Source organism: Plectropomus leopardus, chromosome 18 (assembly GCF_026936395.1).
Source record: "Plectropomus leopardus strain MGB_pleo_1.0 chromosome 18, ASM2693639v1, whole genome shotgun sequence".
Taxonomy (NCBI): domain Eukaryota; kingdom Metazoa; phylum Chordata; class Actinopteri; order Perciformes; family Serranidae; genus Plectropomus; species Plectropomus leopardus.
Window position 1 is genome coordinate 29,357,064 of NC_142193.1, and position 25,430 is coordinate 29,382,493.

Sequence of the window (25,430 nt, forward strand, 5' to 3'; positions counted from 1 at the left end):
TAGGGCATTAGGGGCTTAGCTCGGACTTCTGTCAGGGGGTGCAGAGGATCCTCCACTGGCACTTTTTGACAAACAAGCTCTATTTTGATGTTGTCTTATACTCTCTGGCACTGTATGTATACTAAAAGTACATAAACAATTCACCATGTGACTCACTTCATTTTCGTGATGAATTAGAAATTGGCAGCCTATCCGGGGTCAGATTTGGCCGTAGGACGTAAGTTGAGTATCACTGAGTCTTCAGCTACTCATGAACGCTTTGAAGTAATTGTGTCTTTGTGCAGTGAGAAGCCGGCATATTTCTCTAAGCATACCAGACGTGGCTGAGCACCACTTTCCTCAAAAATGGTGTTTGATAAATGCCAAGAATGACATCAAAACTTTGCTCCCGAGGCATTTGTTTAAAGAGGAGCTCTTTGTGGAAAGCGACCGCAGTGTTTTGGTAAGGGGGTGGGGGGTATACCCGTATCTCACTGGAAACAATAGCTGCAACTCGAGAAACTTCTCAAGTTCACAGGTACAACACATGGTAAGCAGCGTATGTGGGGCGAGTATCTTGTTCTGCACCAGCCTGTTTCCCTCCCAACTCGCAAACTGTCAGAAGATAAAAGAGGAAACATAGCAGAAAGAGAGTGGGAAACAGAGCGACTTCAAAGCCGCACAAGAATTTCTTTAAACATGGTTCTCCAAAGACCACATCAAACACAAGGGGAGGCGAACGAGGGGGGGGCTGGGTTCATGTGTGCGCATGAGTGTGCGTGCATCACAACATGGCACAAAAACTTGCAAAGATGCATCTAGGCTACGCCGCTCCAGCCCGAGCGCGGAGACGAAAAAGAGGCTGTCGGCTCGGATAAAGAGTTTGGAGTGTGTGTGCGTTTCTTCTCGTTCTGGGAGGCCTCTTCAGCACCCAGAGAGCACTTCAGCACAGCGGCTGCCAAGGAGACGATCAGAGGGTGGCCCCGCAGCCCACACACACGCTCACGCATACTCACCCCGCCGCATCAGGGCTCCCATCACGCAAGTGCACAGCCGCACACAAACACACACACATCAAAACACACACTTCATGCTCTTTTACAGTGTGCAAACCGGAGTGGATATTGATTGTTTTAAACAGAGCATTTACGACGCAAATGCTATTCCTAGGGCTTAGAGTACACCCACACATGTTTCCCCGATGGCACACACAAGCAATACAACACACAAACACACACACACAGAAACACACAAACAGGCAGCGATACATTAAAACATTGCCGACATTCCTGAAAGCCCTCTGGTATCATCACACAATCACCTCCGACTCTGAGGCCCTTTGTCAGGAGAAACCGTGACCTTTGTCCTGTTTTGACCGGCTGTGGAGCTGGGGACCTGGCGTTTCAGGCTGCGTTCAGTAACAATGGCACGGATGGAAAAAGAGATGGAAACTGTGAAGTCTTCCAGTCTGAGGTTTGTGGACTGTCTGACCCCGTGGCTCCTGTTCTTCCTTTCTTTTCATGCCGTTCCTCCTGTTTCTCCGTTACTCTGGCAGCCTGGCAGACGAGGTATTGTGGAGTCTTCCTGTCAGACTCCTCTCGTTGGGTCTCTGCCTGTCTGCCGCTGTCCCTGCCCGTCTGTCTGGTTTTGTGTTTGTTTCTTCCTCCTCTCTGTCTATGGTCATGGTGATGTCTCTCTACCTATCTATAGCCCTATTTGCACTAGACCAGGATTACCAGGGGACCTCATGTAATTTAGAAATGACTGCACCATGTCTGTGTTTCGTGCAGCACATCCACTCAACATAACTGAAGTCTGTTTTTAACTTGGATTTACTGACAATATCCACCGGATGCATAAAGTCGTCGGTAGCTCAACTCCAGGTGGATTTCTATTACAGATTTGCACAAAACTCAAAACTCACTTGCACAGAGGCGAGATGACCGTATTTCCACTGAGAGGTGTTCTGAAGCATGACGATGGATGTTCAAAACATTAGCAGCTTTATTTCTATTGCAGCCGCCGCACTGGCCGTCATTATTTCCAGACGGAGGCCACGTAGGCGTGTTATTGAGCGATAATATAAAGTAGTCACAGCATATAGTCCATGATTTTAAAGAGGAATTGTGGATTCAAAACATCCAGATAATCCGCCCAACTTATTCAGAGTTATGTGATGCAATAACAGCTCTTGTAGCTCCTGCTGCATCATTGGAGCCAGTTCCTACTGACAAGCACATCTACATAGCATCATCTGACCTAGAAAAGCCAAAAAAGAGTTTCTATTGCAGTTTTGCGAAATATGGCTTCTTTGAATTGTGTGAAATACCACCTCATGCAAGCGTAAAAACATTTTTGATAAATGTACGTTTTTTCAAACAGTCGTGTTTCCATTAGGTGTATTCTATAGTCGCAATTTCAATTTGCGCAGTTTGAGGGTTAATGGAAAACCGACTACAGAGACACTACACAGCACTACTAGCATTGATGAGCTTTGCAGTGGACTTCTGGGTATTACGCTGTTTCTGCTATTTAGGTTCTGGGATACTGCTACCATGACACAAGCACATGTTGGGATTACGCTGCACTTGGTTATGTTTAGACAACAAAAGCACATGGCAACCAACGCCGGGACGTCAACAAACGCACATGATAGTCAGGATTAGGCAACAAGGACACGTGGTAAGGTCTAGAAAAACAAACATCACACTCAGATGGGAAGTGAACACCCGAGTCAATGAAAGTCTGGTGTTGGACCCGTTCACTTCGTGCTCCCTAGATTACGTCGCTACCGACAGCATTTCAACCTGATACTGTCGCAGTGTTTGATGCTGCTGCAGCTGGTGCCATCCTGGCTGTCTGGCTGCGAATCATTCATTCATCATCAGCGTTATCAGCTGAGTACATTTTGGCAACATCATGACTGGCAACGTATCGTACAGCCGCAAAAAGTGGCGTTTGGCAGCAAGAGCGTCGGCTGTCTTGAGTCTATCTAGTGTACTTACTCAGTTGAAAGATTTATGCTTCTTCTATATGTCAAAGACGAAAAAATCTGTGCAAGATGGTGGAAACATGGATGAATTACCAAAAGAGATGCAAAGAAACTGCATATAGATCCCAAATAACTACGAAAATGGGTAAAACAACCACAAAAAGACACAAAACAATGACAAGGAGACACAAAATTATTACAAAGGGACACAAAACAACTAAAATACTCAAAATTACCTCAAACAGACACAAAGGAACTACAAAATGGGTAAAACAACCACAAAAGGACACAAAACTACCACAGAGTCTGTGTGTCTTACTCCTATTTACGGGAGGTGGAGGGGCCCTTTGCATATTTGTGACCAGGGGCCCATTGTATCATAATCTGCCCATGGGTGGAAACAAACTTTATGTGTAATTTGTCCACTTTCTGTAGTTTCCAGTTAATCTTAATTTTTGTCTCCAAGCTTCAGCATTTCTGCAGTCACACAGCTGTAGCACCAGACTTCTGAAGCTAATATGCTCATTTTCTGAGAAAATGTGAAATAAGTGTTGAAACATCCAAATCGTTGCATCAGAAAAAAAAAGAAAAAAGTCAGATATAACATACACCCACCAAAATACAACACCTCTGTTGTGTTAAACTGGTAGGAGTTGGAACGGCTGACCTGTGGAAAATCAGACGTTATTATTCTGTAGCCTACAGCTGTGTATCCTCTGATGGCGAACGCACTATCACAGGCACAATCAGTTCTCACATCAGACTTTACGTTTGTCATTTATCATCTTCCAGTGAATTTAATAACAGAAACTACTAAACACACACACACGACCACAGGATGCGATCAGAATTCGAACATCCTCTCTGCCCCCTCAGCATCCTGTGTGAAAACCCGACAACCGCAGCAAAGCAGGAAGTCACGTCTGCGCGGAAGGACACAGAGGTTAGCGGGGACATGATGTGGACAAACACGGTGATCTGAGGTGAATTAAAAATGACACGTATACATTTCATGTTATGGAGACATATATAGGTGTGTGTGTGTGTGTGTGTGTTAGCGTATGTTTGCGAGTATGCATGGATCTGTCTAAATGCTGGTGTACAACGCTTCCCTAAAAGTGTTTGTTTTTTCTTCATTCTGGCTCATATCATCGATATTATTCCCTTTTTCTTGTTGTAGTAAGTTATTTATTTGCATATTTTCATTTCTCCTCCCCTCTGTATTGCCACCTGCCTACAGTCAACAATAAAACTGATCCCACGATGATTCACTGCAGCAAACATTGTGTTTGGTCTGTAACTCATGTTAACTTCCTGTTCTTCTCTTTTGTTTTTTTCTTCGTTTGTCGTGCATGTCACCATCTTGTCATGTCATTTCACCAATAAAAAATACATAAAATAAAATTTTGCAATCAATGTATGTTTTAGGTTCAATACAACTTCCTTCTCGCTGCAGGCTGAAAAGCGTCTGACAGGCGTTAAATAAGCGTTCATCCCCACACGAGACAGTCAGCTGACGGGTGCAGCAACCTCTGTGAAAGAGTCTAATGGGATTTGTTTTGATGCTGCAGATGATTTGCCCCGGGACAATGCTCCGCTCTCTGATCCTTCCTAATTGATACACGGATGTGGGTGGATGGCTAAAGCGTGGGGCGAGGGAGGAAGATGAAGAAGTGGAGTAAAAAAGAAAGAAAGAGGCGGTTTTGTAAATACAGAAAATAGAGGAGGCACCTGCTGGGTCCACATGGCTCTGAAAGGCCCCGTTTAAGTGGCTGCACTCACGCATGCATCAGTCTGAAGCGCTGCTCCTGCTGTGAGCAAATGTGGTTGTGAGCACATGGTGCCTCTGATCAAGGCGATTGGGAAGGTGGTTTGTGTTATCCCGGGGATGGTGGGCTGGGTTTTTTTATTTTTATTTTGGGGGCGTTGAAGCACAGGTGCAGGTTGTAAAGGAGGATAGTTAAGAGTGAAATGAGGATTGAGGAGAGGAAAAACAAGTACAGTAAACATAAGAAAGGACGGCAGAGACGGAGGCCAGCGTTTTAAAAATTCTCTCTTTCTACACACCAGCTAAGACACCTGGTTAACCCTTTCAAACCTGGATTGACATCACTTTTCTTGTGCTGTGCTCAGATGCGTTTCAAGTATTTAAACCTTTGGACTCTGAGCACAGAGGTTTGATTTCTTTCAAAAACATGGGGGAAAAAGGCAATAAGAAACTAAGAAATGTCATGAAAATTCAAATAAATCATTAGAATTATTGAATTATTTGAAAAAATAAGTTAAACTGGATTTATAGTTATCATAACACCAAATTGAAAATGTATATTTTATTCATGGCGCGCTTGGACGCTGAAAGCACTGACATATTTGAAGAATTCGGAGTGAGATCGGGCTGTGGGGACGCAGACGCCTCTGTGCATTTTCAGCTGATGTCGACCAACGGCGAATAATAAAGCTGCGAAAGGTGGCTTTTGGCGACGAGATCTTACGCCAAAATCAACGCAAAAGCGGCTGTATTTGAAAACTTCAGAATGAGAACAGGCTGGTGTGACTATAGCGCAAAAATGAACCCAAATTATAACAATAACCTTGCACACAGTGATGATGTCACTCCTTTATTCTGCCCTTTGACCCTCAGAGTGTGTGTGTGTGTGTGTGTGTGTGTGTGTGTGTGTGTGTGTGTGTGTGTGTGTGTGCGTGTGTTCGCCTATGATTAAAGTAGTCCCATTACTTCCTGTTTCTGTTTCAGTCGACATGTCTTTCTCCTTATATTCTCTCAATGCATTCATCTTCATGGCGACACTGGAAATTCAGTAACTCCTCTGCAGAACTTTTTCCAACTTTTTCAGTATTACTCAGGATTAGTCGATGAAACAACTGTTCACATTCCTGCAGCACACAGTGAGTGTACGTATGTTTTTGCAGCGAGAGAAACAGAGGAGGAGATGTGTGTTTCTGACCCGCTCAGCAGAGAGAAACATCTGCGTGTGGATCCACCTGCATGCAATCATCTACACACAACATCCGCGCTTATCTCTCAGCGCACACAAGGAAACCAATCCTCTCACCCGATAACCACAATTAAACACCCAAAAAAGACTTTTTCATTTCAGTTCTGAGCCGCCGTACACATGTCCATATATTCAGGATCAGATGTCAAGAGTGTTTGTGAGTCACACATTTTTGAATGCTCATGGGCTTGGCAGGGGTTACAGCCAGATAACATCAAATGAAAGTCGGACACACACACACACACACACACACACACACACACTCACAGATGGATCAGTCCTCTATGTGAGTAACTGCAGAGGCTGAGCTGAGAAGTCGGTTGCGGAGTGCTTGTGGTGGGATAAAGAGATGCGCACATGCTGGCAAAGTTTTGCACTTTAAAGTTTCTTTTACATCTGACACTGAAAGTCGTTTTCCTCTTCAGAGTCACGGGGCGTTGCAGCGTTTCAAAAAGATGAACGGAGATACACTCAAACAGTCACTTGCACCGCATCGTTGTCTCACAATGTCAGTGGGGATGAGAGTACAACTTTCGTTATTACTCAGCAGAGGAGAAAGTGGACGGCTCACTACAGCTGCTCTGCTTGAGGGGAAATCGTCACACTGAGATGTAAGAAAGTTTGTAAAATGTCGAATAAAACGGTAAACGGACTTCTGTTGCACCTTTCAACTCCTCAAAGCTGTGACGAGATGCCGTCAGCAGACGACCTGCTCTACCTCCTGAGCCCCAGCTGCCCAAAATCACAGCATAAAAAGGCAGTTAAAGCTGGTGATTAGCATCAACCTTTCAGGAAGAGACCACGGGGATTTTAAACACAATAAAGGCCACAGAGACATCCAGATGTATTCTTGATAACCAACAACAACAGGAAATATAACAATTCAATAATAAAGAAATGCAAATGTAAGCTAATTTTACTTTTGTGAATATATTGTGTAATGTCCTATAGTGTTTTAAATTAAATTAAATTAAATTAAATTAAATTAAATTAAATTAAATTAAATTAAATTAATTATTTGTCCCAGAGGGCAACAGTCGACATTAATCTGTACACAAGGTAACTTTGCACCTTTGCTCATTCACTCTCCACAGGAGCAGATTAATAAGTATCCACCATAACTCCATATGCCCCGTAATAATTCAGCGAGCGTTAAAATGATGGTAAAAATCTCTTTTGCAGTATGAAGCACCTTCAGCAAGTCATGACAGTCACAATAATGCAGCATCAATAAAGACTGACGCTGCGACATAGCTCACACGTACAACACGTACTGATACTGTCACGTCAACATCGTCGTCAACATTAATACCACAAAAACACGATAAAAACTACAGACAAACACAGAGCCCACAGCTGCAGCTGGCCGCTGCCTGAGCACGCACCCTCGGGTTTAACTTAAGTTAAAATGACAAAGAATCAAAAGCAGAGCTCTCCAGGTTGACCCCTGTCTCTGGCCAGCTTGGCGCATGGTGGGTTTTTTTTTACCTTCACGGTAACAGATATACGAGCAAGAAGGTCAAAGTTCAGAGTGCACTGTTATGAAGAAGTAGTATGTGTCCCGATTACTGCATGCAACAGTAAATACTTTGTAAGGGCAGCTGCAATACGTACTAAAAGCCAAACAAGAAGAAGTATGCAAATTATAATGCACCCTAAGTGTTTGGCTGAAAATTTCCTGGATGTTGACCCCCAACCCCCCCAAAAAAACACGTGCCCCCCCCCCACAAATGTTGAAACAAAACCCACAGCCTCGGGACGGGAGCTGAAACTTGTGAGGGTACAAAAGGAATCAGTGAAATCGAGTATCTGTGAGCGTTAGAGAGGCAGAGACGTGAAAAACATCTATCAGCAGCACACACACCAGCACTCTGTGTGTGTGTGTGTGTGTGTGTGTGTATGTGTGTGTGTGTGTGTGTGTGAGGAGAGTGCTGGGGGGAGACCACCTACACTTCCACCTGCTCTGCCTTTTAGAGGGGGCCTCTTCAATCACAAGGCTGGGGTCATTATGGATGCGAGCTTGTAGCCGCCGGGCATTGTTTAGCTATTTCTGTCCTCGCGCTTTACAGTGAAACATCGAGCAAAAGCCCCCATTAAAACCTGCGCTTCAAAACGCGAGCAGCCACGACAGGAAACATCAGGTCCTGTGCATCAGACTCTCCCGCTCTCTCATGTGGAGAGTAAAAATCCTGCTTTCTGAGGCAGCAGCTGAACTTCTTTTAAGGTTGTTCCAAATGTACCGCATTATTTTTAGTCAAAAACAGAGGAGCAAATATCTGCAGCTCTGCAGAAACGCAGCGGCGTAACAAACTTTTCTTGATTGTGGAGGTAGATGTGATAAGAAACGAGGACACCTCTGACTCTGCCCGGACCGACACGGTGATGAGGGATGACAAAGCAGCGAACTGTTTGACAGGCGCTGTGAAGATGACTAAGTCCAAACTTTCAGAGTGAGATATGAAGGGGGAACATGTTGTTTGTTCCTCACTTCAGGGAAAACTAATTCTGAAGAAGTACTCTGTGTTTTGGTGGCTTTGTGAAGCTTTAAATTGGAAATGTTGCACTGACATGAGAGAGTTATGATTAAGCTGAAAGGTAAAATAAATGTAATGATTGTAAACCTTTAGACCTCCACAGATCTCCGTGTTAAAATGTTTGACTTTACAGCAGAAATAAACACGTTTACAGCCGGGTGCAACATTCAGGACAAATGTGGAGGAATCAATTTGTACGTAAGTCACTGTTTAAATGTTATTAAGGGTTAAAGTTAGCAAGTTTAACGGTGTGGCTGCTTTAAGCGACAGTCGGCGGACAGCGTCCTCTGGTTCTTCACAGCTCCAATCTCTCGTTCAAAGGTTAAAATGCTGAACTCACAGCCCAAAAACCAACATGTGACGTCACAGTAATTCGTTATTTTCACAATCTATGTCAATTCCCAACACTTTCTCACGCCCACGGTGATACCAACAGCGAAGGCATCTCTATTCAAATCAAATCATCCCTATAACAAGGACAAAAATGGTAACTGAGGAGGGATCCCTCTCCCAGGACGGACAGCTGTGCAATAGATGTCGTTAAAAACAATTAAATTACAGCAGATGTTAAAATAATATAGAGAAAGAGAGAGAGGAAGAGAGAGGGTTAATTGCACAGCAACAATAATTGGAACAATAATATATGAGAGTCATAATAGAAATACAAATAATAAATGCAATTTATGATAGCATCTAATGTTCCATGCAAATATTGCAGTGTATGTAGGTGGCGATAACAGTCGTGTGTATACGACGCACCGCCGTCTCTTTGGTGAAACTCGCAGTAACACGTGGTCAGATTTGTCAGATTTGTCTCAGGTTTAGGAAAGAAAACTAATCGTCCCAAACAGGTCTCTCTTCAAAACCAGACCCCATGTCTCAGTAAGATTTCATTTCTTTATACGCATGACCACAATGACATGATATGGAGCACAAAACATATAATAACAACGATGCAAAGCTATAGCGCATGGCATGGTCAAAATACGGCAAATATTACTTAAACTAGTGCAGGATGTACTTCAAAAAAGCACCTCATTTACAGACTGTGTAAATATAGATTAGATAAAATACATTTTAAAAAAACAGCTTTTGGTAAAAAAGTACAGAACATGGTTCAAGTATGTGACGGATGGATGTAACTTATTACATAATATGTCAAAACACCATCGATTTTTGGTTTCACACAGGACACAAACAGCAGTCTGCTGGATGAAAGTCCGTGTTTGTTTGACGTGTTTCCACCTCCCGCCTAACCCATCCCAATTTCTAGTTTTGTATTTTGAATTTCTCACTCTTTACTAAGTCAGATGCTCTTTGCTTAAAATATTACAGTAGATGGGTTTACGCTAGAATTAGCTGACAGCCACGTGCATCTCAGAAAGACGCCAAAGGGTGACTTTAGTGTCATTAACACAGGCTGAGCGGCATGACAAAGGTATCTGACGAGCTGGGAATTAAAACTGGCTTCATATTTACAGCAAAGACACAAGGGTGGTACCAATCCTCTCATTTTACATTTTGGCAAAGAAGCAAATATGTGTGTTTTCCAAACCGTCAAACTATTTCTTTAAATTGTGCAAATTCTCCAGGTTGTGACTCAAACCCAGAGAGATATCTCCTATTTGAAGCAGTAGTAAACAACTGCACCAAGCAAACCATTAAAGAGCGATTTGTGACCAAACAAGACTCTTAAACGGCCCATCGGGAGTCTATATTTGGAGGCGAGCTTCCTAAATGCACTACTTAAGGTAAACTACATTAAATGTGAGGTAATTAGTGAGCCGCACAGCAGACCACAAACTGCTAATTGTGCTGCCTGTGGTTGTCTCTGCCTGCCTCCACCCAACAGGACCTGCAGACTGCTCCTAATGCCAACCTCTGGCACGAATCCTGCACGAGATCATCGTCCGAGCCCAGAGCGCGCAAACAATAATCAGCCGAGGCGAGAAACAAAAACATGTCAGGCCGAGCAGAGCCGAGGGTTCACTCTGAGCCGTGCATGAGCTGGTGCACCAGCAAAAGTGCATTTCCATATGTGAGTAAGAGTGTGAGTGTAGCAGAGTGTGTGTGTGTGTGTGTGTGTGAGGAGGGGCGAGTGGATTAAAATATGTGGGTGTTTGAGGGGGAGTCGGATGATTTTTACAGGCACTGATTCACTCGAGGGCGTCCGTGTCCAGGCTTGTTTAAGACGTGCCGGGCGCTGGGAATGGCGCTCAGTTACAGGATCACGCAAAGGCTCCCCGAGGCTTAACAGGAGTTGCCGACGCAGACAAAGTCAGAGAATCTGTGGTCTTTTGTGTTGACAGGAAAACTTGCATGTGAGTGTTTGCCCCCAGAAACTGCTGGCGTTGCACCTTTTGTCCTCTGAGCTAACCTGAGACGATCCCGGCGGATTTCTGTCACAGACTAACAGCACATGCGTTGTATGACTGATTGTGTTTGTTTAGATATTACTTAATGGGGTTCAAGGGCGTGTGTGTGTGACTTAAACTTACTCACTACGCTGTCATCGACTCTAACCCTGCACCTCCTTGCCTTCGCCGACCAGTGACGTCATCCCTGTCAAGGTCGTGACCTTCCCAATCACTAATGTCTCCCCTGAAGGGATTCCCTGGTCTGTCCCAGTGTCTCGTGCTGCAAAGTTTCCGCTTTATTTATCTGGACTCTGACTCGGAGGGAAACCAGGAAGTGGACCAGACACTGAGGATGAGACTCAACACAGACAAGAAACAACTGCTGACAGGCGAGGAGGAATTGGGGAGTTTTGCAGCGGGAGTTTTGGTGCCGTTATTCTGGTTGGAAAAACAAATCTTGGTAAAAAAAAACCCCATCTATTTTTCATGCCACTATGTTGGCAAGAAACTGTATCTGTTAAAAAACAGATGCTTTCTGTGGCACTGTCCCGGCAGGAAATGCAGTAATGTCTTGGTTTAAAAAAAATAAATAAATGTTCAAAGCACTGTCGCACTGGAAACATTATGATGTCATGTTAAATACAACCGTTTTTCATGGTACGCTCCTGGCAGGAAACGCAGTGCTGTCTTGGTAAAAAAAAAAAACCTTTTTGTGGCACTATTCTCAGCGGGAAGACACCAGAGTCTGTTAAAAAGACTGTGGCTCGGTCCTGGTTGTCAGCAATGTCTTGGTAAGAAACAACCACTTTTTGTGGTTCTATCCTGGTTAAAAACAGTGGTGTTTTGGGAAAAAAATGAACGAAATTTGATAAGAATTTCATAAAAGTCATTTGCAAAAATCAAGAATTTTGCTTTTGGGGCAACATATTGCATTTCATGCCACTATCCTGGCTGGAAAAACAGCAACGTTTTGTTAAAAAAGCAACTGCTTTTGTGGCACTATTCTTGGTGGGAAGACTCCAGTGGCTGTAAAAAAAAAAACAACCGTATTTCGTGGCAGCACACCAGCAGGAAATGCAGTGATGTCTCTGTAAAAACAACAACCACTTTTCGTGCCGCTATCTCTGCAGGAAATGCAGCTATGTTTCCATAAATATCAACTGCATTTTGTGGCACTATCCCAGCAGGAAACGTAGCATCAGTAATCGGTAATTAACAATCACATTTCGTGCCGCCATCCAGGCTGGAAACACAGCTATGTTTTGATAAAAAAAAAAAGCTTTTGTGGCACTGTTCCCGCTGGGAAGACTCCAGCGTCTCAGTAAAAAACAATCACTTTTGGGAGCACTATCCTCACTAAAAGAACGACCTCATTTCGTGGCTCCATACCGACAGGAAACGCAGTGATTTCTTGGTAAAAAGAGCATATGTGATTGCTCCACACACACACTTCTGATAAAGAAGATTTTATTGTTATTATCAAATAAACGTGTGTTGCAGTAAGAGCAGCAGCTGCTTTCAAATCCGTCTGTGTTGGCAAAAACCTCCAAAGTGGGGAAATAACTGCTCCAGCTGATGATTTATATTATTCTAAAAATCCCGCTGATCGTCAGCCCCACGGAGGCTGACATGGCAATACTCTGGAGGCATTTTGTTTTAATAAAAGCCAAAGCCATGTTTGGACCATGTGGCAGATAAAGAAGTAAAAGGAAACACACACACATACACACACATAACAGAGCGGCTGTGTCTGTGTGACGGAGCCAAACCATAACTGAGAAGACCCACTCAAAGGGAAATGTCAGAGCAGCTGAGCAGACGGGGATCAAACTGTGTGCCGAGTTTGGTGCAGGAGAGGAACTCATGCAGCGTTTTATTTGCCACTTCAAGACTGTGCGGATAAAATGTCTGATATCTCATATCCCTGCTTCTCTTTGCCCTCCTCCCCCGAGACACACACACACACACACACACACACACACACACACACACACACACACACACACACTGTACACAGAGGACAGATCTGGAGCCAATTGTCCTCTCATGCCACAACACCCTCACCCCCGCAGTCCCCTCTGTTACGCTAAATGTCCTCTTGTGCTGAAGGCGCCCTGGCTTTTAACTTAAGTCTGAACTGGGCGACATCATTAAGAGCACATTCTGCATTCATTAGCGTGGTTGCATGTTCGTGCGCAGAGAACGAGCAAAGGCAGGAAAAAAGAGGCAGAATGGGATTAAATGAAGCCAAGAGACACAAACATGCTGACCTCTAACATCAGTGACCCACACTGCGACTGACTAATTTCTGTCACTCTTACGCTCTCTTTTTCTCTCTGCAGAGCGAGGTCCGCTGCCTGCGAGCGAGGCCGCGTCCTGAAGCCGCGGTCAGCTACCTGACTCACAGCTCCTAAAGGGCAGTTTCAGGTTCACTGAGCGGGACAGACACAAGGCCTCGTAAAGGAGATCTCAGAGTCCTTTCAGTCCACAACCTGATGGCCAGAACATACTGTATGTTGTAGATTTCTACAAGCCACAGATATGTGACATTTCTTTCATTATTATGTCGCGGATACAATTAAACTTTTAGTCTCGTCACATTTGAACAACGTTTTGGTTAATGTGGTTAGGTTTAGTTTCAAAACCAAAAGACTGCGGCTTGGCAGTGATGTCGCATTAAAAAACTACATTTCGTCTCAATCGCTGCTGGAAACCTGCAGACGTCTCTTTTAAAAACAACTGCATATGTGTTGCACTATTCCTGCTTTAAAAAAACCACTTAATTTTCTGGCACAATCCCTGCAAGAAATGCAGCAGCAGAGAAAAACAGCAGCTGGAAAAAACAGCAGAGATAATTCTGCAAAAAACAACCACTTTCATGACACAATCACAGCTGGAAATGCAGCTATGTCTATGTTGAGAACAACTGAATTTTGCGATGTCTCAACAAAAACTGCTTTTTCTGCAGTATTCCAGCTGGAAACGCAATGATGTCTTTGCAGAAAAACAACCACATTTTGTGCACTACACAGGGACATAAGCGCAGCAATGTCTGGGGAAAGAAAAAAACACACTTTGTGGCACTTTCCTGGCTGGAAAAGCAGTGATCCCTCAGTTTCAAAAAAACTGTGCCACTTCACCTGCTGGAAATGCAGCTGTATGTGTAAAAAACTGTATTTTGTGGTAATGAGCCTGGTGGAAACACAGCAATTACTCTCTAAAAAACAACAGTTTTGGTGTTTGTTTGTCTCAAACAGTAGTCTGCAGCTGGCAGGTGTCTCACCATCCACCATCCCCTCCCCTCATAGTCCATGTCACCTCAAACACATTGCTATGATACATATGAAATGTAAAAATGCAAATATCTTACAATACCATCATTCTGGCTACTTGGCTGCAAATATTACTGGCCACTGACAGCTCTGTGCACGAGACGCTGTGGCGGCCTGACGGGCTTTCTACCCCCTCCTCCGTTTCTCAAGAAGAAGTGAGCAAGAGGTCGTGACACGGCTGATGCACAGAGGTTACGAGTCTTCCTGGGAGAGACAAGTTGTCCTTTATTTGACTCTGAAATGATCAAAGGATTTAACTTAAGAGAAAGTACTGTGGTGTCAGCACGAATTTCATGGCACTTACAGCTGAGAGCTAAGATTAATAATTTAAAAATCTCGGTGACATATAACATAAAATGTGTCTCCAAGTGATAGATGTACAGATTTTCCACCGCGGCTCGTTTGGATTTCGCTGTGCTGTGCGTGTCCTCGGTACATTGCCACGGGCATGGGCGTAGGCGCCGTCTTCTTCCCTCCAACTATCTCCTTGCAGAAGATCAGCAGGATCTTTTTTTAACTTGCTTTGGCAGCGCGAGGAGTCTTATATGTGTCCATCACTGTGTCTAGTACACGTCTGCTGTTAAGCCTGATGTTGTTTATGGTTTCAGTCCAGCAATTTGTCAAACTTGCGTTGAAATTATGTTAATAAGTCCTATTTAAAATGTAAAAAAAATAAATAAACAAGACGAGGAGTCTACAGCCGAGCTGGTGGCTCTGTGAGGCTGAAGTGAGCGCTGGCTCGGAGAGAAATGTTCCACAAATTGCTTGAAATTAGCAGATTTAGAGTTTTTGGTGGGGGAAAAATATTTTTTTAAAAAGCTAGAGAAAAACCATATTTATAATTGTCAAATTACATATTCAAAATGATGTTACAAAATTATTATAATTTTTAAGAACTTTATCCAGATCATTTCATTGATTTTTTTTTTAACTTTCTGTTTTGCTTTTTTTTTGTTTTTATTTTTTTAATTTTCTTGTATTTCTTAATAATATCTTGTTGGCAGGCAACTGTGTTTCTGCAGTCCATCCAAAAATGTATAATGCTGCACAGGGCCTTGCCTCCTAACAAAATGAAATATAATATTCATATCCCCTTTCTACCAAAATTTCTGCACAGTCCCTGAATTTCTGATTGTTACTGTCATAAGCACCATCGTCATAAATCAAAGTACTGCAAAATGAAATTTTGACCTGATGATGGCACTTAATGAAAAGTTTAAGGGACATGAGGGGAGGAACATTCACCCACATTTAATGGCAATCCATCCAAAACAGCTGAAAGACATTTAACTAAGAACTACAGACGTGAACTTTTGGGGGTCGCCAAAGTACAAATCGGTCCTCTCGGGAACATCATACTGGACCAAAGCCGATGACCAACAGACCGACCAACAACTTGACATTGACATGTCCAGAAATCTGCTGCTGGTGCGGCTAAAATTAAACTCCATCATAATGAAACTAGATTGAAATTCTTGGGTATTATTATTCCAAAAGATGCTTTCTGTAAAAACTTGATTACTTCTATAATGTTGTCAGTTCTTTGAAAACAAGATTCACTACAGCGGGGACACTCGACCTGCTTCACTGAGGGGACACTTTTGCAAAATGACAAGAGGCCAGGGGCCAGTCTCAGCAGCCCCACGCATGTTTGTAGGATTTTAGGACATTTCTTGAATTTAAGGACATTTCTTAGATTTTAAAATGTTTTTTGGCTTTCAGGACATTTCTCTGTTTTTAAGACCTTTCTAGGATTTTAAGACTTTTCTAGGATTTTAGGACATTTCTTGAATTTTAGGACATTTTGAGGATTTTAGGACATTTCTTAAATTTTTAATGTTTTTTGGCTTTCAGGACATTTCTCTGTTTTTAGGACGTTCTGGGATTGAAGAACACTTCTGGGATCTTAAGGCATTCTTAAGACATTTCTGGGATTTTTTTGGACGTTTCTAGAATTTTAGGATGTCTCTCAGATTTTAGGATATTCATGTCTTATCTTGGACCTCTGATGGGGGGGTACGGGAGATTCTCTACTGGCACTTTTTTGATAAACAAGCTCTATTTTGATGCTGTTTTTTGCACTCTGACACCTTGTGTATGTATACTAAAAGTACAAAAAAAACTCCCAGTGTGAATCCTTTTATTTTTGCGTGTTAGAAAACATTTGTTCACACTCGGCACTTTATTTAGGGCCTGATTTGGTCTGTAAGTTGAGTATCACCGCACTGCAGTCCTTCAATGCAACACCTCCTGCACAATATCCGGACAGTGCCGGACCTTAAAGATGCTCTCATATCAGCGCCAATTTTAGACGCACTGATGCGCATCAGGCTCAGAATCAATCAAGCATCTCTGATTAGGAAGCTCGTGAGCTGCAGCCTTCGCATTAGAGCCACACGATGAGATGAAACGAGGCTGAAGCCGTCAGGAGTGTGAACAGATCAACATCGTCCGTTTGGGAGGAAAACACCATCAGGCCATCATGTGATGTTGACGAGGATGATGGCGATGCGAGGGATGATGGATCCCTCTATTAATAGCCCGGTGACCGCAGTCACAAAGAAGAACGGCGACTCTGTGGATGAGAGGCCCCATTATGTCCAAATGAAGGAGTCAGCCGAGCTGTCAAGAGGCCACTTTACAAACAAACCTCATTTGACTGAGCCTGTCTTTCTGTGTCCCCTCGCCCGGCCGCTCCGCCCGCGCTCACCCCGACTCTTTTCTGCTGAGTGGGTGTTTGGAGGAGTTGTGAAGGTCAGGCGAAAGACTCTGAAGTGAGGAGGGAGCTCGGGGCTCTGACCTCGGATTGGCCTTTAGCTGCTCTGAGTCACAGAGATGGAGCGACCCAAAAGGGCGCTGCGTTGTGGAGGAGCAGACGACCGCCAGGCCGCTGACAAAAGGAGAGTTGTGCAGAGGTGGCGAGGCACAATGGGACGGTTTGAGAGGAGGAGGTGAGGAGAGCTCGATCCACAACATAAGCACCTTATTGTGAAAGCCTGCTTTGTTAAAAGACTGCAGCTATACGGTGAAGAAATTAAGGGGATTTTCCTGTGCGTAGGAGACGGTGATATTTTAAAAAAAACCTACTTAAAGGAAAACTTCACCCACAGAGTCATTATTTGTGTATTAATAACTCACCCTGTATTACCTTGAATTCATGAAAAAAAAACTTGTGTCTCCACAGCAAATAAAGAATCCAAAAATGCAAAAAAAAAAATCCATGAATTGAAATAATAAGGGTCCATATTTAAAAACAACAAAACTATATGAAAACATTGTTTTGTCACATGCTCATACATTCAGTCTCATGCATTTAGTGGAAAACTTTACAATATAAAGTGCTTTTGCATAAGCAGCCTGCTGCGTACAGACGTGTTTAACCCCTCGAAATCGAAGCAAATAAGCTTAATTTCATTCAAATACATGGAAAATAGAAATGAGCAAACCTATTTGCTCACATTTCAGATGCTTGTGCTGCATTCAGATGCCTTTCACAAGCATTTAAATCTATAAAAACCTCAGCAAAGTGATTTGGCAGGAGGTGTCCCGCAAATTGCAAGAAATTGGGAAAAGGTGAATAGGAAAAAAAAAAAAAAATAGTAGGAAAATGTCCAGAAAAGTACATTTATTATCATTATTATTATTATAAGTACTTTCATGTACATATTTATATATTTACTTCTACTTTTCTTTTTCTTTTTTTTCTTTTTTGGGGGCTAAATTTCAGGTAATTAGCCTCTAACTCGTAACTTGTAACTTCTTCCATATGTTTTTGAAAGAAACCAAGCCAATTTGCTCGGGTTTCAAAGGGTTAATCCACACAATATATTCATTCTACATAATTCATTACTGAGGCGTTTTTTTCTCAGGACCGGCGCGATGTGGGAGACGATGGATAAAAATTTCCACTGAATCTTTCTTATCTCCTCCCTTCATGCAGATGTTCACAATGTGGTTGAAAAAAAAATTCAACACTCATGAATACTCCACCCCTCAGTGATATACGTGCCTGTTCACACACACACACACACACACACACGCGCGCACGCACACACAAACTTAATGCCTAATCTTACGGTAAACAGCTTCCTTCCAGCCTCAGGCCTTGCCTTTCCCAAACTCACCCAGGAACAAGAGCAGGTAACACTCAGTTGGTTTTGGCTCTCGTCCATGTGATCCCGACTGTTAAAACCGAGTCTGTTGCCAAGCAGCTCGTCCTGCCCTGCAACTCTTTGAAAGTTTGCCCAAAAATATGCATAAAAAACATCAACACAAAAGCCTGGTTAGGGTTTTTTTTTTTTTTGCTCTTTTTTTCAGCGATAAGGACTTCTGTACAGAAAAAAGCAGAACTCAGAGGCAGGAATTTCTGTGCTTGAGCACACAGAACGACTAAATCTAAACAGACTAAACAGAGATGTGACTAATCAAGATGTGACTAAGACGTCGGCCACATTTTTTTTGTTTTCGGCAAAGCTTAAACCTGAGAACTGAAGTGTTCAACCACATGTCGTTGTTTAGAGCCACCCAAAAAAAATAAATTTACAGCAGTAATTGATGGGAGTGATTAACTGAGATTGTTCAACACAAAAAGAACAAAATATTAATCTGCAACACATCACACATCTGCCTCAACGTTCACACGTTTGTCGCTCCCACTGGTTGAGTGTTTTTGACTAACATTTGGCAGCGTGGCGCGGTGCCACCTCACGAGTGTTCCCGTAAACACTCACCACTCTGGACCCTGTGCTGTTGAGCTTTGCCAAAATGTCACTGGGACTGTGGTCAACCTCGACCGCAACGCTGAATAAAACTTAAACCCTGAGCAGCAGCAGAAACAGGCAGCTGCACAGAGAATAGAATTTATAAGGGAGGTGGCAAAGTGGAGGCACAACACTGCCAGGAACTGTTGTTTTCCTCTGTTTATTCATATTCCCATGGATACTGACAAAAAGGCATAGATTTAAAATAGTCGCTGTGAATGCCAGAGAATTACCTGACATGAAGTCATTATGATCAGCTGTGGAGACCCGAAAGTGCACACGCTTTCAGTTAGGTTCTCCTTTCTGTGACCTTTAACCCTTCGAAACCTGAGAAAATTGTATTTTTACCAAAAACACGCAGAGAAGGCAACAGGCAGCTTAACAACATGTAGTGCAAAAACTAGTAAAAAAGTGACGAGAAAATTATCTGGGAAAAAAAGAAAAAAATTCTATAATATATATATTTTATTACATTTTTTTTCGCCCAAGTATTAATTAAAAAGGGGAAAAAAGAGCAATAAAAAAAAGACGAATTTAAAAAAAAGTGCTGGAAATCATTAAAAAAAAAATCTAAAATGTGTTTTATTTTTGCCCAAAACTTAGTAAAAAGAAAAAAGAGTTTAAAAAAATAAATAAAAAATAAACAAAAATCCTTGAAAAGGGCAGAAAATAACAAAAATATTTTTTGAAAATATTTTCATTATATTTTTTGGCCCAACAATTAAATAAAAAATTACAAGAAAATGATCTGGAAAAAAAGCAAAATAGCAAAAATGAAATATATTAAACATATGACCTTAAAAGCTGTGAAAATAATAAAAATACTCAAAATAGTCTTTAACATAATTTTAAATACGTAATTATTATAATAACAAATCTATATTTCTGGACACCCCCCCCCCTTTTCTGAATATTTTTCTAATAATATAATATTTTTTTAAAACTAATTTTAGGTAATATTCTTGCCACCTTCCAATTTCTTGTAATTTGTGGAACATTTCTTAAGAAGTTGCTCTTTGCCTTTTCTCCCCATGTTCTAGAAAGACATATTGTCAGTTTGCTCAGGTTTCAAAGGGTTAACAAGAAGATGTTGAGTAACTTCTGTCCCAGCAGGAGCGTTCCCTTTAGGCCTAAACATGATAACAGGGTCTGTCTGAGCAAATATCTCTGTATGTGTTTTTTTTACAGCAGGTACATGTTGTTACAAGGTGTTCGCTGCCACAGGGAAAAGCTGCTGAGCGCTCGAGCCGCCCCCCCCACGCCACGGACGGCTGACATTCAGCCGAGGACGGTTAAATAAACAAAGGTGGGGCCGAACATGTTTTGTAACATAAAAATATGATGATGTTCTTGTTAAACGGGCAGTTTGCCAAATTCAGATTTTGTTATTTAACCCGTGCCTGGGGTTCGTTTGTTCCCCACATGGTTCGTATTTATGATCCCAGAGTGCTGTGACCCCAAGCTGATTATGACGCCACAATAACGAGGACTTTTGAAGAGTTTTACGTTGTCGGCGGTCAAATATTTGCTTTATGTCTCCCTGATCAATATGTTAAAATCATTCACCTACAGCTTCCAGCAGGGACACCTAACTTACTTCGTCTGGGGGCCACTTTCACGAAAATGACAGGAGGCCAGGGGCCAGACGCAGCAGCCCCACACGTTTATAGGATTTTAGGATGTTTATTGGATTTTAGGACATTTCTTGTATTGTAGGACTATTCTACGACTTAAGGATTTTTCTTGGATTTTTTGACATTTCTCAGATTTTAAGATGTTTCACAAATTTTAGGACATTTCTGGGATTTTAGGATGTTTCGAGGATTTTAGGACATCTCTCGGATTTTAAGACGTTTCTCAGATTTTAGTACATTTCTCGGATTTTTAAAATGTTTTACAGATTTTAAAACATTTCTCGAAATTTTAGGACATTTCTGGGATTTTAGGATGTTTCGAGGATTTTAGGACATTTCTGGGATTTTTAAAATGTTTCTCATATTTTAAGACATTTCTGGGATTTTAAGACGTTTCTCGGATTTTAGGACATATCTGGGATTTTAGGATGGTTTAGGATTTTAGGACATTAAGGGCTTAGCTAGGACCTCTGTCATTGTTGCAGGAGATCCTCCACTGGCACTTTTTTGATAAACAAGCTGTATTTTGATGCCATTTTATGCACACTCGTTTTGTTTTAAATGTGAATTTAAAAATGGTTTGTGGGCAGAAATCAGTGTTTTAAAGTCTTATAGTTATTTTTTGTTGTCTACCTGGAAGTGACTGTTATTAGTGTGATGATTTGGTCTTCACTCAAAAGTAAAATGGTTAAAACATCTGACTTCAGCCACTCAAGTATGAAAGTATGAAAACATTATTGAGGCAACACGTCCACATCCAGTTTAGTGTCACCGGTATAAACGGTTAGAAACCTCTGATCCAGACTGATCTCTGTCTGTTTCTCTGTTTTATTATTCACTTGTTTTAGAAATGATCTCCTCTTTGTCTCCAGCGGACATCTGCAGAGAAAACCGTGTTATTGATGCGTTTTCTGGTCTAAACGACCGTTGAACGCGATCGTCCCTCAGGTGCAGCCGGAGGATTTAGCGCCTGCCGGAGCAAAGCATCCTACCTGACTCGTTTTGTCTGTGCAGGGATACGGGATACAGCGGTGGAGGCACTTGTGTTTGTGTGGGCGTTGGAAGAATTACAAACAGGAGACAAAGGTTTCCTTCTCCGCAACTGAAACAGGTGCACGATTGAGGAATCACATTTCCTTCCTCTGCGCTCTCTGCTCTCAGAGAGGGAACCACAGATATACCTGAAGAGCAGAAACCAAATGAAGGCTACATTTTTTTGTGTGAAACAGGTTTTAAAGATCAAAAGGCTAAATTACTGAACATGAATCTTCCTGCTTGAGATAATTGACTGGGTTTGGTTCTTTCTGGACAAAGTTTCCTCCTCATGATCAAAGAAAAAGCAGGTTATTTCAGGCGACGTGCCCAACATCAGCAGCACCTCACAAACCTGTCAGGATACCGGAGGAGGAGGTGTTTATATCACTGATCACACACACACGCTTTTCTGCTTCACTGGTGTGTCTCACTAAAGTGTGTTTTGGGGCATCACAAAACAAAGAGGCATCCGTCCGTTTAAAGAAATCAGATCTGAAAACAAATTAACAGCAAAGGTTTGTTTTCACCGGGGGACACACATAAATTAGGAAGTCTGGGGACTCTGCTGAATTATTTAAGAAGATCTTTAAAGTCGTTACATGAACAAGCATTAAACAAAACAGCACCCCGCGGTGAACAAGAAATATAATATAATATAATAGTATATATTATATTAAGTTAAAAATAAATCACATAATATATCATATAAAAAATAAAAACAAGCATACAAAATCTAGAAAATAAATAAATTCAACAGAAAAACACCCTCAAACTAAGAACTGTTTTACAATTAAAATAGAAAACACCCTCAAAAACTCAAAATTATGTTTAGTAAAGGAAAAAAAAACCTAAAAATTATTTTAAAATAAGAAAAAAAGTCTGAAAAATTTTAAAAAATGCTAAAAAAAAAAATGATTTAAAAAAATATATAGAAAGAAAAATATCATAGCACTTTTACTTTTAACACTTGAAGTACTTTGTCCTTACTTTTACTCGAATAAAATTTTCATGCAGCACTTGGTGTGGTATTAGTACATAAGTAAAGGATCCGAATACTTCTTTCACACACAAATTCTAAAAATTGAGGGAAATATGTCCCCTGGATTCCCCTGAAAGCTGCATCTATCATATCAATGACTAAGTAAATAAAGATATGGCTACATAACAAGTTGCAACACAGAATTTTTAGGTGATTTTAAGCTGCCAAAAAGGGTCCAAAACTACCCGACTGCACCCTGATGTCTCAGACTGTATGGGACTGTTTTTACACTGATCAGCTCTCACACAGATGGATGTATTTTGGATGTCTCAGCTCACTTGTCCTCCCTGCTGAGACAGAAAAGTCCCGCTTTATATGATCCAGGTCCGGTTTATATGATCCAGAGCTGCTGCTGGGATGAGGCCCGGTGGGCGTGGCTTCCCGGTTCTCCCGAAGAGGAACCTCTACGTCATCCTGCCCATATAAGGCATATGACTTCCTCCACAGGATGGATCATAATAAACATTAACAGCAGTCCGTCTTATAAAAGGCTATAATTTATATCTAATGGAGCCAAAATCGGGCTGCAAATGAGCTCGTGCGTATTTGATGTAAAACAAGTTACGTTTTATTCATTTAAACAAAAAGGAAGACGCGTTTTGTTACAGTGTAACAACATGAATGGATGGATTGAAAGCTCTGATTTAATCTAACAGATAAAACTCACCTCTCCGTTTAACCAAAAAACACGTATTTCAATTATAAAGGCGCAAAATAAGCTGTTTAAATAACGTGTGGCGTCTCTGTCCGCAGCGGTGCCTCCTCCGTGCGCTCTCATGCCTACAGGCTTGTTTACAGTCGCCTCTTCCCGGCATTAACGTCACCGGCCGACGCGCGCTCTGGGCGTGGAGGTAGAGCCAACTGACCAATCAGAGCGCGCCAAAGCCCTGGCAGCAGGAGCGCGTGTGTGCGTGTATAAAAAGGCACGTATTGCCCCATCTGAACACACCTCACCAAGCACCAAGAGCAGCAACATCAACTCACAGGAGTTTAAACTTTTCCCTCCACAGAAGAAAACACTGGAAAAGACTTTTACCTGCTACTGAGACAGCTTGTGTTGGACTTTACTTTCACTCTGTGTTTGTTTTTGGAGTGATTTTTGGACAGTTTGAGAGCGGAGGAGTGCCTGAGTTGATGCATGCGCTCTGCTGACACAGACATTTGATTATCGAGAGTTTCTAAAAGCAGCTGGTAAGCTCTCTTTTTCCTTCCGACTTTATGTCTACAAAGATGGAACAGCCTTTCTATCATGACGACTCTTTTCTGTCGGCTTACGGCCACTCAGATGCAGCAATGCACGACTACAAACTGCTAAAGCAGAATATGAATTTGAACTTGACAGAGCCCTATCGCAACCTGAAATCCCAGCTGAGAGCCGAGACAGACCCGTACCAAGCGGGGCACCAAGACGTGGGGTCCCTGAAGCTGGCATCCCCAGAGCTCGAGCGGCTCATCATCCAAAACAGTAACGGTGTGATCACCACTCCCACCCCGGGACAGTACTTCTACAACCGGGGGATCACCGATGAGCAGGAGGGCTTCGCGGAGGGGTTCGTGAAAGCCCTGGACGAGCTGCACAAGATGAACCAGATGCCCCCTCCCAACGTGTCCATCGGCGCCGGTGGAGTTACTACGTGCGCGCCGGCGGCCTCTAGCGTCTTCGGCTCCTCCCTGCAGCCGGAGCCTCCCATCTACACCACACTGAACGCCTACTGTCCCAACACGAGCCTGTCTTCTGCGTCCAGCTACCCCACCGCCACCATCAGCTACCTGCCGCCGCACCAGCAGAGCCACCAGCAGACCTCGACGCACGGCGCGCACCCGTTCCAGCATTCCCTCCCCGGCTCCGGGCTCCATCCGCAGCGGCTGGTCGCGCTCAAAGAGGAGCCCCAAACCGTGCCTGATCTCCTCAGCAGCGACGGCTCGCCTCCAATGTCCCCGATCGATCTGGAGACCCAGGAGCGCATCAAGGCGGAGCGCAAGAGGCTGCGGAACCGGCTAGCGGCCACCAAATGTCGGCGGCGCAAGCTGGAGCGCATCGCCCGGCTGGAGGACAAGGTGAAGGGGCTGAAGAACGACAACGCGGGGCTCTCCAACACGGCTTCGGTGCTCCGGGATCAGGTCGCCCAGCTCAAACAGAAAGTCCTGACGCACGTGAGCAGCGGCTGTCAGCTGATGCTCACGAGCAAGCTGGAGGCGTTTTAGGCACCAGAGACTACTAACTGACTGAAAAGTAATAACACTGGAGGTCTGCATGCGCAGCGCTGGTTCACCGGCCGGTGTGTGTCAGCAGCACGGGGCCGAGGCAAGCTGTGTGTAGACAACTCTGTGGGCCATTTAGGGTGAAAAGACTGATTTGAAATGGTACTTCCGGATGCTGGACATCGCTGAAAAGCACCATTCAACCCCTGACACCGGGGCAGCATCCAGACTGAGCAGACACTGAGCAGACGCAGCGGGCAGACAGGCCCGGAGGTTTACTAATGGTAGAAAATGGGAACGATTATTGTATGTCTTTGTATTTTTGCAACTGATATTGTGATGCAATGCTGCATTTATTCATTGTGTAAATTATTTTTGTTTGTCTGGTTGATCCAAACAAACTAATGATGTCCAATGTTTACAATGTCTCTTTTTTTTATTTGTGATGTGTATTTAAGTAAAGTGTCTTAAAATGAAACAGAAATGGTGCTCTTGAGTGTTTGTTTTTATGATTTTTTTTAAATGCACACGGAAGGAGTGAGGAGGTTTCTT

At 42.8% G+C, this 25,430-nt stretch overlaps 1 protein-coding gene and 1 long non-coding RNA gene across 2 annotated transcripts in view; one reads left to right on the forward strand and one right to left on the reverse strand.

Annotated features, from left to right (window-relative positions):
• LOC148186530 (uncharacterized) overlaps window positions 1-25,430 on the reverse strand; it is a 54,780-nt gene that overhangs the window by 24,223 nt on the left and 5,127 nt on the right. The window lies entirely within an intron of this gene.
• junbb (JunB proto-oncogene, AP-1 transcription factor subunit b) lies at window positions 23,607-25,362 on the forward strand. The gene has a single exon (XM_042516892.2). The coding sequence runs from the start codon at window positions 23,895-23,897 to the stop codon at window positions 24,879-24,881; it is 987 nt and encodes a 328-aa protein (XP_042372826.1). The 5' UTR covers window positions 23,607-23,894; the 3' UTR covers window positions 24,882-25,362.